The sequence below is a fragment of the Ooceraea biroi genome, chromosome 1 (genome assembly GCF_003672135.1).
Source record: "Ooceraea biroi isolate clonal line C1 chromosome 1, Obir_v5.4, whole genome shotgun sequence".
NCBI lineage: Eukaryota > Metazoa > Arthropoda > Insecta > Hymenoptera > Formicidae > Ooceraea > Ooceraea biroi.
Window position 1 is genome coordinate 10,137,225 of NC_039506.1, and position 16,716 is coordinate 10,153,940.

Consider the following 16,716-nt stretch of genomic DNA (forward strand, 5'->3'; position numbering starts at 1 on the left):
TATTCAGCGTTATCAAGCAATATTATTGAGAATAATCTACATAGAGAATAATAATATTAAAACATATTAAACACACGACGATAAATGTAATTTCAACAATGTGTATTTGAATTATTATAATTAATAAGTGATATAAGTAATGTATTAATTAATTAATACAAATTTCTAGCAAATTATTTTATTACATGGTAAAACAATTACCTGTTCGCTCTCTTTCGAGCCGGTAGCTTTCGCTTGGCAGTAATTTACGCAGGACTCATACAAAATGCCTTTGATGACGAGCTGAATGAGCCGGTCATTTTTCGCCGAGGTGACCGGATGCGCGGAATCGACGCCCTTCCTGTCACCCGGCAGGAACTTTTCCACCAGAGGATGTACCTCGCGGAAACATTGCACCCTGGCATTGCTGGGGTTCCAGTCCTTATACTGCAGATGATCCGTCAGCCGCGGCAGGGTGAGCAACAGGCACAGGCTGCTGTATTCCTCCTTGGAGGGTGCGACTTTTTCAAGGTCACTCAGCACCTTGACCACTTCCTCGACCGCGTTGTCAACGCTGCCGTTCGTCCCGGCGGCGATGACGTTCGCCTCGGATTTGATGCACAGTAGCTCGACGTACTTGTGGCGCAAGATCGAGTACGTGAACTTCCTCATGTCGAAGTCCGGGAGCGCCTCCAGCGGCTGGATGAACTCGAGCACATCGTCCCATTGTCCGTCGAGGATCAGCTGGCGTAGGAAGAGCACGTCGTCGCTGTACTGGCCATTTATCACGCCGGTCTCGCGCTCAAGCGAGAGCTGCGAGATGTGGAGGTCGCGGCTGTGGAGGAACTCCAAAGTCAGTCGCACCACGTCCTCCTCGCGCAGCGTCAGATGCGCCGCCGGCATCACGTACCGAATACGCAACCTAAACAGTTTCCAGAACAGCCATTATGCTTCGCTGCACTTCTGCTGGAGTCGCGCGAGAGTAGCCGAGCTCGGTGACACTTTACGAGAAAGCTTCCACTGAGAGATAAGTCACTGAGAAGCTGACTAGCTGACACTGATGCCGGGGCTATTGTGATGTCGTTATTCGTTTCAATTCAAATGATCTGATATTATCTCGACGATATCAGTATCAGCTTCTCAATAATCTCTTTTTTATTTTTGCTAATTGAAAACTCTATTCTATTTAATCAAATTCCCTCAAACGGAGAAGATTAAATTATCAAACTTTTACTACTACTAATTTTTTATTATTTACGAATGTTTAATTTCTAAAATATTGTAATAATTAAAACCAATACTAAATTGGAACGAAGTAAAAGTATATACAGGAATAAGGAAACTATCGTGTTGCGGATTTTCGCAGTGATTAATCCCTTTCTGTATTCTGTATTGATAACGCAAGAACGATGACGAAAACGATGCGAATGGTCTCTCGACGATATTTGTATTCGGAAAATGACCCACAGCGAGAGAGAAGTCGAGATCAACGTCTCGACATCCAGCCACCCACTTACGTGATAATCAGGGCACGTCTGCGGGTGCGCTGGCCCCGAAGTGCAACGAACTCTCGCGAGGAAGCGCATTTTCGCGCATTCCATACGTGCATATCATTAGCGGCTTTTGCAATTTATGCATTTTACAATAAACGGAAGCCCGCACCATCGACAACACCATCAAAACTTGAGTAACACTGTTTTTCTTGGAAACCGTATTAACGATTTTATTTTCATCCTGAACTGGTTTACCGTATAATGTGCAAACCATTCAAATTATGAAGCGACGAAATTCATAACATCAGCGGTTTCATGATTCCCTCGTCTTGTCAGCTATTTATGCTTAACGATAGACCGAAGAATCGTATCAGTCTTGGACAAAGAGTAAGAGCAGTAAGAAGTCACGATGCTCGCGTATCAAGTATTGGTGAGTACAATTTTCTAATATATACTTTATAATTCTTATTCTATGCATCCTTGCATATTTTACAAGCCTTTAATTTCCGAAATGTTTCAATAATTAAACTACATACTTCATTGTTTTAATTAAAAGTAACAATTTCGTGAAAATCAGTTAGTGTACAATAGTAATACATCTATTCATTTCTTGTAACTTTTATTAATTCAATTTTGAATTTAAACAATTCATGTCATTTAATAATAAGTATTATGTAGAAATAATTTAAAGAATAACTTTCCGCTACCGGCTTTCGTTATGCGAATTTTGCTGATACTTTGCTTGATCATTCTATAGTTTCTCGCAGCGACAATCTCGTCGACAAGCATCGTACTTACCGACATCCTCGTTCAACCTGGTTACGAGCATCTGTATCGCAGTAATCAGTACAATCATCAACCTGTTCTGCAGTACAACCGGATGTCCTCTCCGACCGAGAGACATGCAGAACAATTAACAACGCAACAACTCATGCAGCATCATCCGGAAGTACACACGTATCCCTATTACAGAATGTATCATAATCCGGCGCCGTTAAATTTGGCGATATCTCATCAGTCTCACCATTTTACCTATTTACCAAAGCCTGCGGGTCATTTGCATTACATGAAGGTAAAAGGTTATGGACACACCCAGCACCCAATGTTCGTCGGCTTACCTTACCCTTTGGTAAGCAATATTTCAAACGAAGGAGAAACGATCTCAACCGCAAATCGCAAGAAAAAGTAATTAAAAATAATGAATTTTCCAATGATAAATATATTGGTATCTATTTCATTAACTTAATTGTGCAACATTTTGTAGATCATTACTTTCTTGTGATTTCGTATTCTTGCAATTTGTTAAAGATTTCTCAAGCAAAATATTTTCTCAGACAGTATGCCACCAATATAGAAGATCATGTAAATCCGATCCTACAGGAACCGAATCCAGCGAATCTACGACTACTAAACATGAAGATGAAGTGGCCACGAAGCCGTCCTTAATCGACGTTAAGCATTCTGCGGTCAACGACTCATTATTGCCAGAAAACGAGCCGACCGATACCGACAGTAAGTATTTGAGTAATAAATCATACATTAAGTATTTACTCGCGTGAAATATTTACTCTTTATAAAAATAATTCAATCCGCTACTTATTTCAAAAGTAGCATGAATTGTCATTTGAAGACAGATTTCACCAAAAGGCTAACATAAACTAATGTGATTGATTTCGATAAAATAACACCGTTTTATACAAAGTCAACTATTCAATTTTAGAGAAACGTGTGGAGAATCGACAGAGCAAGAATGATCACGCTATAACAAGACCATTTTTATTCGGCCTTAATCCGGAAAGGATGTACCCCAGATATCGTCAAATTGAAAGCCTGAATGCGACAAAACAATCGTTCTTTAAAGCACTTCCTACCACTTTAAACACGCCAAAACTTCTGGATAAGCAGTCTGCAGCAAACTCCGCTCAATCAATCGAACCGACGCAAATATTATCAACGACGGAAAGAGAACAAGATCAGAAAGAATCCTATATCAAACAGGAAGATCATTGCACGCGTAACATGTTTTCGAAAGATTTGGAGAATTCTTCGAGTCCGACACAAACGTCGTCGATTGAAGAGTCATCGGATGAAGAACCGCTATCGGCTGAACCCGAAACCGCTATAATTATAAGGATTCCTTGTGTCAGTGGTAATCAATCACATACGTCATTCGTCGTCGAATTCGAAGTTGCAGACTTCGAGGAGCTGAAATCAGGTATTTCTGTCACCGCTGCTAGACACGACGAGGCACTATCAGGAAGTGATAAGATAATTGATTCGCCAAATTTAAATACAGTCAACGTACCGTTCGCAACACAGACTTTCTACGTCCTCTCGAATAAACACATAGCTCCGTTCGCAACCTATTACAAGGGCTATGATTACTCGTACTCAACCAATCCTGACTACATAATTTATAAAACTGCTTATACCCGAGATAATCTGGCGTCAACGGATACCATGACGTTGTTGGACGTATCGCGAGTGCAGCAATTTTCAGATAGGTACAATTACCCGACAAAAATGAAATACGTACCGCTACCAGAAACTCGCAAATATTACTACGTCACCCCAGCCACGACTTCCAGTCATGTACCACTTTATCAGCTTATTATTAGTAAGGCACTGTTATAGGTGTCACGCCGCTATCGATTCACACCACGTCACTTCGAAGCAACGAGTCGATTGACCGTAATGATTTTTCATGATCCATTTATTATAATTACACTCATGTTGTGCACGCATAATTTTATACAAGAGTTTCTCATCAAACTCCATTTACTCATTTTGCCAGTTAATTAAATATTTTCGCCAATGATTTTTTTAATGAGCTGCAAAATACTTTAATCTCGATGCCACGAATCTACATGTGCGTATACGTATGAAATTAATGTGTGCTGTAGGACTATGCACAAAGTAGTTCTAGTTTTAGCTTAGAATAATTTGCATTTAGTATTCATTTTAGAAAGCTACTAGTTAGGCTTTTAATCAGACTACAAAATATGTAGGTTCAAAATAAAACAATAAGTTACATATAAATTGTATATGATGTAATAACATATATATATATATATATATATAATAAATATAATAAACCATATATATTAATGGAATTAATAATAATATTATCTATAAACGCTATGCAAACGAATAAATCTAAAGTAAAATATGTATCTAAGATAATCTGCGTATTTCTTTATGGCAAAGATATTATTTAACAGAAATACACTCTCGTTATTAAGCGATGACTGATAACATCTAGATTGTGTCTAAAATCGTGGACTTCCATCGCAGAGAATAAACTGAGAGCACTATCGCCAACAAACTTTGATTGTAGGTCCACGTGCACTGATGAAACGAAAATTCAATTTCAGACAATTTGCCGGGGAAGTTAATTGAGCCGAACGCGAGGATCGAGGTGTCGTCTGTCTGTAAAATGTGCGAATGCCTGCCGGAAAAGGAGGGCAAATACTGATCGAGCAATCTCTGATTCGCCTCTGGGACACATCTGCCTGCGGTGAAATGCAATTTCTTCGATTCCGTGAAAAACTGCCGATGGGATGTGCGAATATTTATTTTCCGTTATATCCATCGGCAGAATAAACATCATATGTGCCAAAACGCGAAAAAAAGTTGATCAAAAAATCCTATTACACTTTTATCATTTTTTCACTGAGCAGAATTAATTGACAAAGTCCACTAAACTATCCATGTGCATATGTATAGATAGAACATTGAACGACCGTTATTGATTTTCACTGAATTACAAAACATCTTCTCTAATTTAGCTATTAATAAATCTATTTATTAAAACTTTATTCAGAATTTATTTATTAAAATAGAACATAGAAGTAATTTTTATAATCACTACTAATTTTTAATGAAACTTTTACGAAATCAATTAATCGTTCGTGATGTTCACTGCTCGAGATGCATCATTGATTCCCTCAAATGGATGATTTCTTCAATGAATGTAATGGTTGGCGGCTGCCGGTTGCAGCAGATCGTAAACTCGTCGTATAATAACGCGTCGAGGTAACGGAGCACTGAGGCGTTTAACATGCGCTGAAAGTTCTAAAACGTACATATTTATATTCATAGGTAACTATCATTGCGTGAACAGTATCATAAAATAAATTTAAGATTTTTACATAACAGGTAGTCTACAAAGACCTTTCCCATAATTCGATTTCCATAATTCCATAATTCGGTTTAATTTTTCTTTTTTTAATCTTTTGCGATAAATTAAACAATAAAGATCTAGATAAAACATTTAAAACAGATTTAGAAAACAATAATAGCCACTTTAAGGCAGCGTAACGGCGTATATTGTGCGTGATATTGCCATTACGCGAATGATTGATCCGAAATTTAGGAGGAAGTACCTTTGCCAAGCGGAAGTTACGAACTGTTGGCGAGTCGTTCGTTCCACAAGGTTTGCCGTAATAACGGCTACAGGAATTGGCCGTTACGCTCGTAACAGGCGAGTTAACTCGAGCCACAATTAAACATTAATTATACGATCAACAAGAAATCCTAATTGTCTGCCGAAATATGCCAACAATTCATTATCATTTCATACTAGCATCTAACAATAAGACACAGATTTATAAATTGATTCTTAGAAATTGAATTTCTCAGACATTTTCAGATCGTTAGTCACATGAAATTCAAAAAATCTAAACTCATTTTATATTATTTAGTTTATATTTCATATTATATAGAATTACGAAAACAATTAATAGCTGCAAGAATCTTTGAAGATTTTTCAATAATCTTTCCATATTTTTCGTTGTTCGATAGTATCAAAGTATCAGAAACGATCATGACTTTTTGCTGAGTAATTCAAAGCAGGAACAATCTCAACCTCAATTCGGACAAGCGAAAAAACTTCAAATATAAAAACGCCATTGTCAAGGGAATCCCAAAGGGAATGTTCATAAGCTGTAGTGCTTGTCACTGAGTGCTTTTTGCCGCCCTCAACTTCAACTTTAACATCTCCTTGACTCTTTGCTCCTCTTGTCGCTCCACGTTTCCCACGTCGTTCGTAATTCCAGTTTTCGCACTCCGCGATGTTATATGCGTGCGACAAGGATCGGTCGTTAATTTATGCCACGACTGCTGAAGAGCGATCCAATATAACGGCGTATCCTTTCCCAGGATAGAATTAATCGAGTATGCAAACGATAGATGAAAGACAGCACGAGACGCTCTCACGTAATCACTTTATTTTTTCACATTTATCACATTTATCGATTTCGATGTTTTCAGTTAAATGATTAATAAAAGATCCATAAACAGTGGATATGGATATGAGGTATGTAACTACTCAGCCATTCTACTTTGTGTAATGTTAATTTGATAGACATCAGTTTCATTATACGTCTATGCAGAAATAGTATGTTATTGCTCAGAACTATGTGTGATCACTGATGTGTGATTGAAGGGTTACGGTTTATAATTTGCAGCTGTGAAAGTAACTTGAAAATATGAAATTTCCATGGTACTAATTTTAAAAATTATCTTCCAAATTTGCATGATAATGACATATTTTAATAAAAAAATTGAATAAAAATAAAATATGTATATGTATGGGCAGTGTCCTGAAGAAAGTATCTCGTTTTTTCACAAGTAAAAAGAATAAAATCTATAACACAACCAGTGGTACAAATTTTCACTGATTTCTTCAGAAGATCCCGGAATTTGCGGAAGCTAGATGAGAATTCTCCAAAGAATTCGTATATTGCCCTCAGGAAAAAGTCTATAAAAAAAGAATATTGTCGCGTGATACCTATCTCCGTGAATAAATCAAGCGTCGAATACCGGTACCGGTCTCGACTGGAGTCAAAGCCGACTCGCTGAATACCTCCATTACGGGATGGTTAATGGTTCCTTTACGCTGTATCCACCGCGAAGAAAGCCTCCTGTAGAAGTCTTGCCTCCAGTTAATCAAAAAGGGAAAAAAAAGCAGAAAGCTTGCATCCACGAAGTGCCTACTCTTGTCACTATGACAGATTCAAGATTCCTAGCTTCCCGAATAAAACTTTATATTTCTTCAAGAATTAGCTCGAACGCTAAATTGATTTTATCCAATGTAGCATTTTTTCGCTTCGAAGATAATAACTAAATGCTGCATTGGATAAAATCGACGCTAAACCTGTCATCAGATCTCATATGCTAACAAATTCTGCGCTACATCAAACTTCTCAGTGCTAAATCTGTCGCTAGATTAAATCTGTCAACATCAAATCACGCTGAATTCGACTTCCCTGGTAAATAATTCATTAAATTCGATAAATTTATATTCTTGGTCATAGCACGTGCACAATAAATTTAAAAATGTTGCTAAATTGTTTTCTTTCGCAGCATTTTCGCATCCTTGATTGCAATTAACGTCACTTAATCTTAAAGCAATTATCAGTAATCGGAGCAAAGCCATCATATCGTTTCTTTAGGCGAGAGGAACATCGCTATATCTCACAATGACTCATCAATGCATTTAGTCCTGCGTGTAGAAACGAAATTATCAATGATGCTACTTTGATTATAGGTAATCACCGATGACGTTCGCCTTATCATATACACGAAAGCTCTTTTAACTAAAACGGCGTCTGCACGACATAACGAAAAAGACAGAACGGAAAATTAGTGCCGAGACGATCAGACAACATTATTATCTGATCGTCCTCGAGCTGTTATTATGAAACAAAAAAACAATGAAACCGAAGCGAATGAAATTCTCGCTATCTCTACCTACATATGCAAAATAGTGAAAATCGCGTTGTTTGTTTAGCTCGCTCATGCAAATTATAAATAAGTGAAATCAAGATATGGAGGCTACGAGAGCTCACAAGAGGCTATTAGATTTATCGATGAAAGTGCTCGTAATTCAGATTAGATCACTGCGTGAATCACTCGATGCGTACATACACCTCGGGCTCTTATCTTCGAAGCGAAAAATATCGCAGGCGAGCGTAAAGAAGAGCAGAACGTTCACGCCTATATCATTTAACGGACACGAGTTGCGTACGCGCATGTAAGTATAACAATCATACAACATTACGAGTAATCAACGTATTTACTTTTTCTGAGTCGCGCGTTTACACCTTGCGGACATTCACGTGGAAGAATACCGCAGCAATGCACATCACACATATATGAACACGCACGGTGCACGATCTTTGGCGAGGGATGCAGAGAGGATCGAGATTAACGGAGCACGTGGCCGAGAGGCGCGTACGAGTGACGTCGCGCGACGCACTGACTCCCGACGCCGCCGGGCGTCGAGACGCCGCCTGCAACGGCGCCGGCGTATCGCCGGAAGGAACACCCTCGCGATTACTGTACGCGGAGAAGACCGACGCGCACCGGGAACGCGTCGCACGTGCAAAAGTCACCACGTAAAAGAATCGATCTCGAGGGAGCCTCGGGTGAGTAACCCCATATGGTTACGAGGTGCGAAGGGAGGCAACCGTGACGTCACTGGTGAACATTCGTTTCCATTTAACGAGATGAATGGGAAACATCGGTGCATAGGCCACGGCAAGAATCAGTAGTGATCGTCATTAGCAAATAGCGGAATGCTGTGCTCCGATACCGAAATTATAGCACAAGATCTTGATTAACGGGTTAGCTCTGGATGTATAATCCATAATAGCGATGGACGCTATCTCTGAGAATTTTTAATATTTATAATTTATAGTTCGGTTTTACCGGTTTTGCCTTCCTACATTAATTAAATTGACTTTAATAAGCATGGAGAACTGGAGAAAATGATGCTTGAGATTCCTTCGTAGTGTGATTATTTGTATTTAATTGAAGACTCGATCAGTTTGATTTGATCAGATCTCCAATTAAGCACAACTGACCCGTTCATAAGCCAAAGTGATTAACTCCACTTTTTGAATTAAAAAATTTTTTTAGTGACAAAACACTTGATTAATGCTTAACTTTTTATTTTAAAATAAATTACCTTAATAATTAGGCTTAACATTCTACAATGTTTATTTGAATTTAAATTTTAAAAGGAATTTTAAAAAAGAATGTATATTATTTTATCAATTTCTCTACTCTTTGTTTTGTGGAGTTAATCGATTTGGCAAATGAGCGGCTCAATTACACCTGAAGATAAGTCGGTCACGACAACAGGTTTACGAGCACCGGGTGTTACATGAACGGGAAGACATTTAAGCCTCTCGGCATAAATCTCGCGGTTTCTTTACGAAGCCGATCGCGAAGAGGTATCCAGTCCTCCGTAATCCTCTCGTGACCTTCACCTACGCGCGGCCACCTTTTGCGAGATACCTGTGGCTGGGTCGACTTCCGTGTCGAAGAAACGCATCTCCGTGGTCGCGAGTATTCGTCGGGTTCCCATCACCTGAAGGCCGGCGTTCAGCCATAAGCGGTTTTTGCGGAATTGCATCGAGAAACGGTGGACGGAGCGAATAACGGCGAATCCGCGAGACCTGACGAAATCCTACGAGTGTATCAGGTGACCCCACGAAAAACTTAAAACGCAAATGCACCGCAAGCAACCGTTCGCGTGACTGCAATTATCAGGAAAATTAATATTGCTAAAGCCTAAAGCGATGTGAAGTTAATTAAATACATCGCTCGCTATGTAAGATGCCGCAAAAAAGACGCACACGCGCAATTATTTATGTTGAAATTAATTCGCTGTACGGCCGTGTACCGTTTTGGAATGAAACTTGAATCCCGGAAGAAATAACTAAAAATTAAGACTTAGACGACAGTGTTCATCTTCATTAGTTTTAACACCTAGAAATATTGATGTACATGTACCAGCCTGATATCTTCTAATATCTCAATAACAATTTAAAATATATATTCTACATTCTACATATTCTTTAATATCTTACGATTAGTATATTATACGTAGTTCCCTCTATAATCTGTTTTTTATATTTATTAATTTATAGTCAACACGAATAAGGATCCTGAAAATATGTATGAACTTATAAGAAATAATTAGCGATTAATAATTAGTATTTAAAATAAATCTAGGATTGCAATGCCCTCGTGCTACATATCGTCTGTGTTCGCGCCTAGAAGACAGGTTGCCGAGATTAAGTTAAATGTTGGGTTAAATGTTCTTAAGTACAGCTTTGCCTGCCTGCCTGCCTGCCTGTGTGTCGAGTGTCGGGATATAAGAATGCACTTGATGAAGCCGGCGCAGCGCGACGTATTCTGGAGCAATGTCCGTTCCGGGCTGCGTACTCCCCTTAATTGAGCGTGCACTAATCCTCCTTTCCTTCGTCGTCGACCTGAGGCCTACCCGGCACGGTTGTTCCCTACGTGTGGTCGCGCCTTAATTGAGCGTGCGTCCACTTCGAGATGATTCTTTTCCCATCTTCTTGGCAGTCCCTTCTTGCCGTCCCGACATTAAACCGTGCTCACGTACACGCGTAATAAATTGGAGTCGTGCACTTTGGGAAACCGTATTACTGGTCTCGGCGCGGAAGAACGACCGCGAAGAATGCGATTAAGAGCTACAGTTATTCAGTTATTCAGTTTAACTTTCAGTTAAAGTGCCGATTTTGTGTTATTTCTCTTCACATATTACGCCTCATGAGAGTGCGATGAATAAAAGTTTCTTACTAAGTGCCTCCGCTATTTTTAATCACGACGTCAAAGGCGAGATAAATAATTTTTGCGTCCTATACCCATACTATATACATTTCTTTTCACCAATAACATCGATATTTTGTTGAACGTGATAATTTGCTGAAAATAATTTGATGAAATAACGTAGATGTCTATTAAAAAGACTTGGGAAAATTAATATCAGTATTAATTTAAAATTGCTTTCTACAAAGTGAGATTAATCGTTTTGACAAAAGAAACTGAAATCGTATATGCCTTAGTTTGATAAAAAAAAAAGGATTTAGTTTGATCAGAAGAAAACATTTGAATGACAGTCTTAAACTTTCTTACAACGATCGCATGGAAAGGTTATACAAAGCACTAAGTTCAAGGTATTCTATAAAACACGTGCTATTATTTTAGCATAAAGACAATCGATGCACGACGTTCACCTTTAAACTCTCATGCTCAACGCTATAATTGAAAAGCCCATTTATCAATTTGCCAACTCGTCAATCAGCATGATCTGAACTTAAAACCGAAGAAACAAGTTACGTTAAGAGTTATAGCTCCTTAAGATCCCCTTAATATCACGCCTGAAATCAAATGTGATTTCTCATCGAAGAATGCTTCAGCTAAGACTTATGGTGTAACATCGTTCATCGTTTATAACGACGATGACACGATGATACGACTCTACAAACACCTCATATCAGCACAAATATTTCCAGAACGACATCGTTCTGGATCATGCAACCTCGGAGTAGACTATTTATCATGATTCATCGCCGTAGGTCTTCGTCCTGAATCTCTTATAAGTCGTAAAGTCGGGAGTGAGGAGTGAATCGACTTGCTGAGTAATTCGCGATTTGCTCATTTTTCTAACATTAGCTGGTATCATGGGAAGAAATTGTCGACACGATTCGAAGTGCGCAAATGAGGTTCTCAATGTCGCCTGTGCAATTATCAACGCGCCTTTCATCCGTTCTAGAGAAAATCCGTTGAATCGAGGTCAAGTTCGTGACGGTATCCAACCACGTGATGCGTCATAACGATTGAAACTAAATGCACTTTCGATCCGCCGGCGTGTTTCGGCATGAACGACGGCACGTCGTCGTGGGGCGTTCATCTCCCATCGAGAAGAGAAACGATCTCGAAGGATTTCACCGACCCAAAAAACAGCGGCTTTTCTGATGTCGCGTGAATCTCTTTTCCTCTGTAACGACATTTTTTCCCGACTTTTTACAGCAAGAATCTTCAGAGCGCGCGATGAATCGGAACTGACCGCTTGCACATTTGATCGCCGCGACATCGTCCAACGCAAAAAATGAACGATCTGAAATCATCTCAGAAAAAATGGGATCGCGCATTATCACAAGAATCGTACGGAACTTGACATAGAGCCACTTGGAGTAATTTGCATCCGGTAAATGCATATCGCGGAACTTGAATGTGTAACGGCTCCAAATTTACTACCGTTGCCCGTTCTGACCGAATTCACACACTGTAATATTATCTTGATGAGAAGACCATGAATCGTTCCTCAATTATTGAAAGATTGCTCTTCTGAAGTGGCCTATCTTAGTACGAGAAAAAATAGTGTATATACAATAAAATGTAATAAATTTAAATCGTTATACATACATCAATAAATCACAACTTTTGATATATATAATTGTTACGAAGAATATGAAACTACGATGCTTTTTACTTTTCGTACCTTCCTAATGTATCCTTCGAAAAATCTTCAATGAATGCAATCGCCGATGAAGTCACGACGACCATGGTAAGACTCGTATCCCATATCTCGTGGAAAAAAGATCGTTACAAATTTTAATGCCTATTTAATAAAACCATCACACTGGCAGTCTAACTTTTTGCAAAAAATGTAAAACATTCACAAAGATTTGCCTTCGACAATACCAATTCCTCTTGAAGAACAGTTTTCTTCACCTTTATACTCTCGCTTCGAAATTATGGAAAATAAAATTCTGATTCAAAAAGCACTGAGAAGCTCGATCATCGATCAGAAAATTATCGATTCAATATACGATGCACGATAATATGTTAATATGTTAATGACGAGGTCCGTTGATCATGAATCACCTCGGGGTCTGATCTCTCCGGAACCGCTCAATATTCATCGAGTACACGACCCTAGGTCAGTTACGATCTAAAATCAACCGGTCGATTTCCCGGAAGATGAACAAACCGGCGAGAGACGCACACGCTGGCACGCGCCCGGAATGTCCGACAGACAAGAATCGACGATGCACTCGGCGATGCCGCATAATATGGTATGAGCCACACAGCACGTAATCACGTAGACTGTTACACACGCGATGGATTGTTTTCTGAATTCAGATCGCACGACATGCCATGTTTTGCGAGTTAACGATCTCACGAATTGACTCGCGATCTTATCAGTCCATCTGCTGTACCAATTAAATTAATCCTAATAGACTTCCTCGATAATTGCACGAAACTTTTCAGGGCGCGCTTCCAGATTCTCATGCGCGCGTTTTAATCTTCTTTTTGATCTGAGCTTTGTATTTTTTGAGACGTCGGTCACCAAATGTTGCGATGAGGTCTTTTTGGATTTTATGTTCCCGTTTTTTTTTCATGTATATCCCATGAAGAGAGCGTCGTCATCGATGACAATTTCGGCGAGCAGCGGACTGCAAGCGCACGCGAGATCGCGACGAGCCCAACCAATACACCGTCCGCAATGTTCTGCAGGTAGAGAGGAAGAAGGTCCGACTGAAGGTGCTCGCGCTATTCCGAGGCACATTCACCTTGCCGGGCTTTACGCACCTGTGTGCACGCGTAAACGAGTCTGTGTTGCATATACTAAATCTGTATATGCGAATACGTACCACCACACGCGATTTACCCTCACGTGAACGACCAACGAGTTTCTCCGTCGCGATCCAGAAGCGCCGGGGCTTCCACAACCTTGATCTTGATGATCTCCCTACGCTACATTAACGAGATAATAATAAAATTCCGAGATTTCTAATTCCACGAATTGACTGGTGATTATTCGAGAAATCATTGAGATTTCAAATCACAAAAGTTGAAAAATAGAATAATGTAATCAGAGAAAAAGTGGCACGCGTGAACGACAGTTCTAAAAATTGATCAATCAATATGATTGAAAAGTTGAAAAACTTTAATTCGCAAAAATCGAACGAATAACAAGAGGATAGAGTTAATACATTCAGCACCAAGTGTAATTTGGTTGAATTTTCATTCACGTCAATTGAATTATTAAAATTCACCGTAATATATCTGCATAATCATTTGCAAAACTGTAATAAATAACAATATCAAGTTATTTTAAAACTTTGTCCGTTATAATTTTATATTATAGTATTATTAACTTGCAAATGTAAATAGCTGCACGTTAATATTATTCACGTGTTTTAAGATATTTATTGCATATCGGTTCATTAGTGACCGTCATGTCATGAATGTGTTAAAGAAGAGATGACAAATTAAAATCCCTTGAATATTTCATTTCCAATTTTATACGTGACTTTAAATGGATGGAAAAACAAGTAATATCGACGGATTTTAGCGAACATTTTTCAATTTGATTAAAATACTCTATTTATCTTTTTAATTTTTTTATAATTATAAATAAATCTGTCAATTTGCTTATTCAGAAAGAAGATCCTGTGTAAAACAGATATAATATAGTACAAATATCGTTTTTTACATGTGCGAGTAAATCACATTTGTCGATATGTTTTTAAAATAATAATGGACACAAGGAAGACATTAATCACTTTCTAATAAATGTAATCTCGTTACGTATTTAAAGATTGAAATAAATAAAATACATTAAATAATAAATTATCGGATATATTACATATCAAATACATTTCATACGTTGCGTAAGCAATTCCTAGTAGAGCGATAATGTCACGTGAAATTCAGTCACACGGCAACATTTCTCAATCTAAATGCTTTTTGATAATACCATCGACCACACTATCGAACGGGCTACCACGAACATTGCTCACGACATATGTTCGGTTACAACGTACGTGTACGAGTAAAAATAACGGTATGAGGTGATCTCTCATCACCGAAACTGGTTCCGGGAATACTGCGACGAAGCCTCAGTTAACAAGCGATCCATATGGTGTTAAAACAATCATGACCACATGAGGTGTACCATTAAACGTCTGTGGAATGCTCTCGTCATTTTCATACAAATGGAACAATGCATCGCGCATAATTCCGATCATAAAAATTGCATCGCTCTTCTGCACGGAGTAACTTACTTCGGAAGCAAATAGCAAGTGCTCCTGTTCATGCAATCGAGAGATAAATGCATTGTATGCATCTACCACTTTGTTCGTGCACGATACACGCCGAGACGCGTGCCTACGCACGTGTCTGAAACCAGTTTCATGCGAAACTTAATATTCCCGAAAAGATCCTCGAGAGAGAGCCTACCATTATCATAAATCTCATACAAATCGATAAAATTACTTGTCCACAATATTTTTATTACATGTGTGGTGTACGAGAAAAATTTGCATGCTGCTGTAGTTGCTTGATAGTACTTTAATTTCATTCGCACAAGCAGACCTGCTCGTGCTTTAATGAGAATTTTATTCCTCGGTAATATCTCAGTGTCGGCTTAAAGCCGTAACAAACAAATCTCATTTCGTCCATATTAATCTTGATCGCGATACGCAGTCGGACCACAAGCAAAATCAATTTGAATCTCAAAACAACGAGGTTTACCGTTCGTCTGCAGCGAACCGAGCGTTGAAAAAAATAGAAGGAATAAACGTTGGTGATACAAATTTTACGGCACACAACGTTTCATCAAAATTCAATTAGTACTGCTAGATAATATTAACATGTAAGTAGATAAATAATTATTCATTGTTAAAAAGATAATGTGTAATGCGTGACAAGTAAATTATTAACTATAGAGTATCTTTATGCGCACAATACACTAACGTGATACAATATTTAAATATTACGACACGTTGAACTCACGACAGAATTTGAAACGACGAAGAGGAATTAGCACGTCATTATCGTCAGGAAAAATCGTGTAGCAACAACATCGCGAGCAATTAACAATAATTAACGACACGCTTCGAATGCTTTCTCGACTAAGACATTGCTGCTTGATAAATAAAATGAAATTTTCAACAACTTCGCGACTTATCTTCGTTAAAAACTTGATTTATCCAGAGCGAGATGGTAACTTTATAAAGACATCTTAGAACCGTCATATCAAGGCGCAATTAAGCGGATGCTATGAATGAACTAGTTAATATAATGCCACAGACAGACATCAAGGATGTGGAGGCGGCGCGCGCATCCTTTCAAGTGACAGAACGTTCTTGGAAGTGAGGTTAAGCGTCGTCGCGAGGAAAACACAGCGCGAAGGGCTCGCCGCGTGTGCGGCCGACCGGAAGTCCGGGAGCCGTCGCCGTTTCTACGAAATTGACAACTGCAAATCGCAAATCGCGAGGAGGGTGGGCCCGGTCTCTCACGGTTTTAACGACGAAACGCGCGAGTCCTGACTGGCGGGCGAGCCGCACGAGAGCGACGACGAGCGACACGCGTGATTTCGCTCAATTGAAGCGGCGCCGGGCCCGCTGCAATT

General features: G+C 39.0%; 2 protein-coding genes across 4 annotated transcripts in view; one reads left to right on the forward strand and one right to left on the reverse strand.

Moving 5' to 3' along the window:
* Positions 1–16,716, reverse strand: part of LOC105279954 (WD repeat-containing protein 47) — a 59,439-nt gene that overhangs the window by 40,556 nt on the left and 2,167 nt on the right. Inside the window, exons 1-2 of one of the 3 annotated variants that reach the window (XM_026975356.1) lie at positions 8,555–8,733; positions 202–901 (exon numbers count right to left, since the gene is read on the reverse strand). In XM_026975356.1, coding sequence (XP_026831157.1) covers positions 202–901; positions 8,555–8,589 — 735 coding nt within the window. In that variant the 5' untranslated portion in view covers positions 8,590–8,733. Of the gene's footprint in view, positions 1–201; positions 902–8,554; positions 8,734–16,716 lie in introns of those variants that run through there. The other 2 variants (XM_026975361.1, XM_026975362.1) reach the window with 2 other exon arrangements.
* On the forward strand, positions 920–3,036 carry LOC105279952. The gene is made up of 2 exons (XM_026975374.1): positions 920–2,601; positions 2,853–3,036. The coding sequence occupies exons 1-2, from the start codon at positions 2,353–2,355 to the stop codon at positions 2,916–2,918; spliced, it is 315 nt and encodes a 104-aa protein (XP_026831175.1). The 5' UTR covers positions 920–2,352; the 3' UTR covers positions 2,919–3,036.

Excerpts from the sequence above, each read along its gene's own strand:
- LOC105279952 (XM_026975374.1), top strand. The coding sequence starts at position 2,353 with ATGTCCTCTCCGACCGAGAGACATGCAGAACAATTAACAACGCAACAA. Across the intron at positions 2,602-2,852 it reads TCGGCTTACCTTACCCTTTG|GAACCGAATCCAGCGAATCT; the intron begins GTAAGCAATATT and ends CCGATCCTACAG.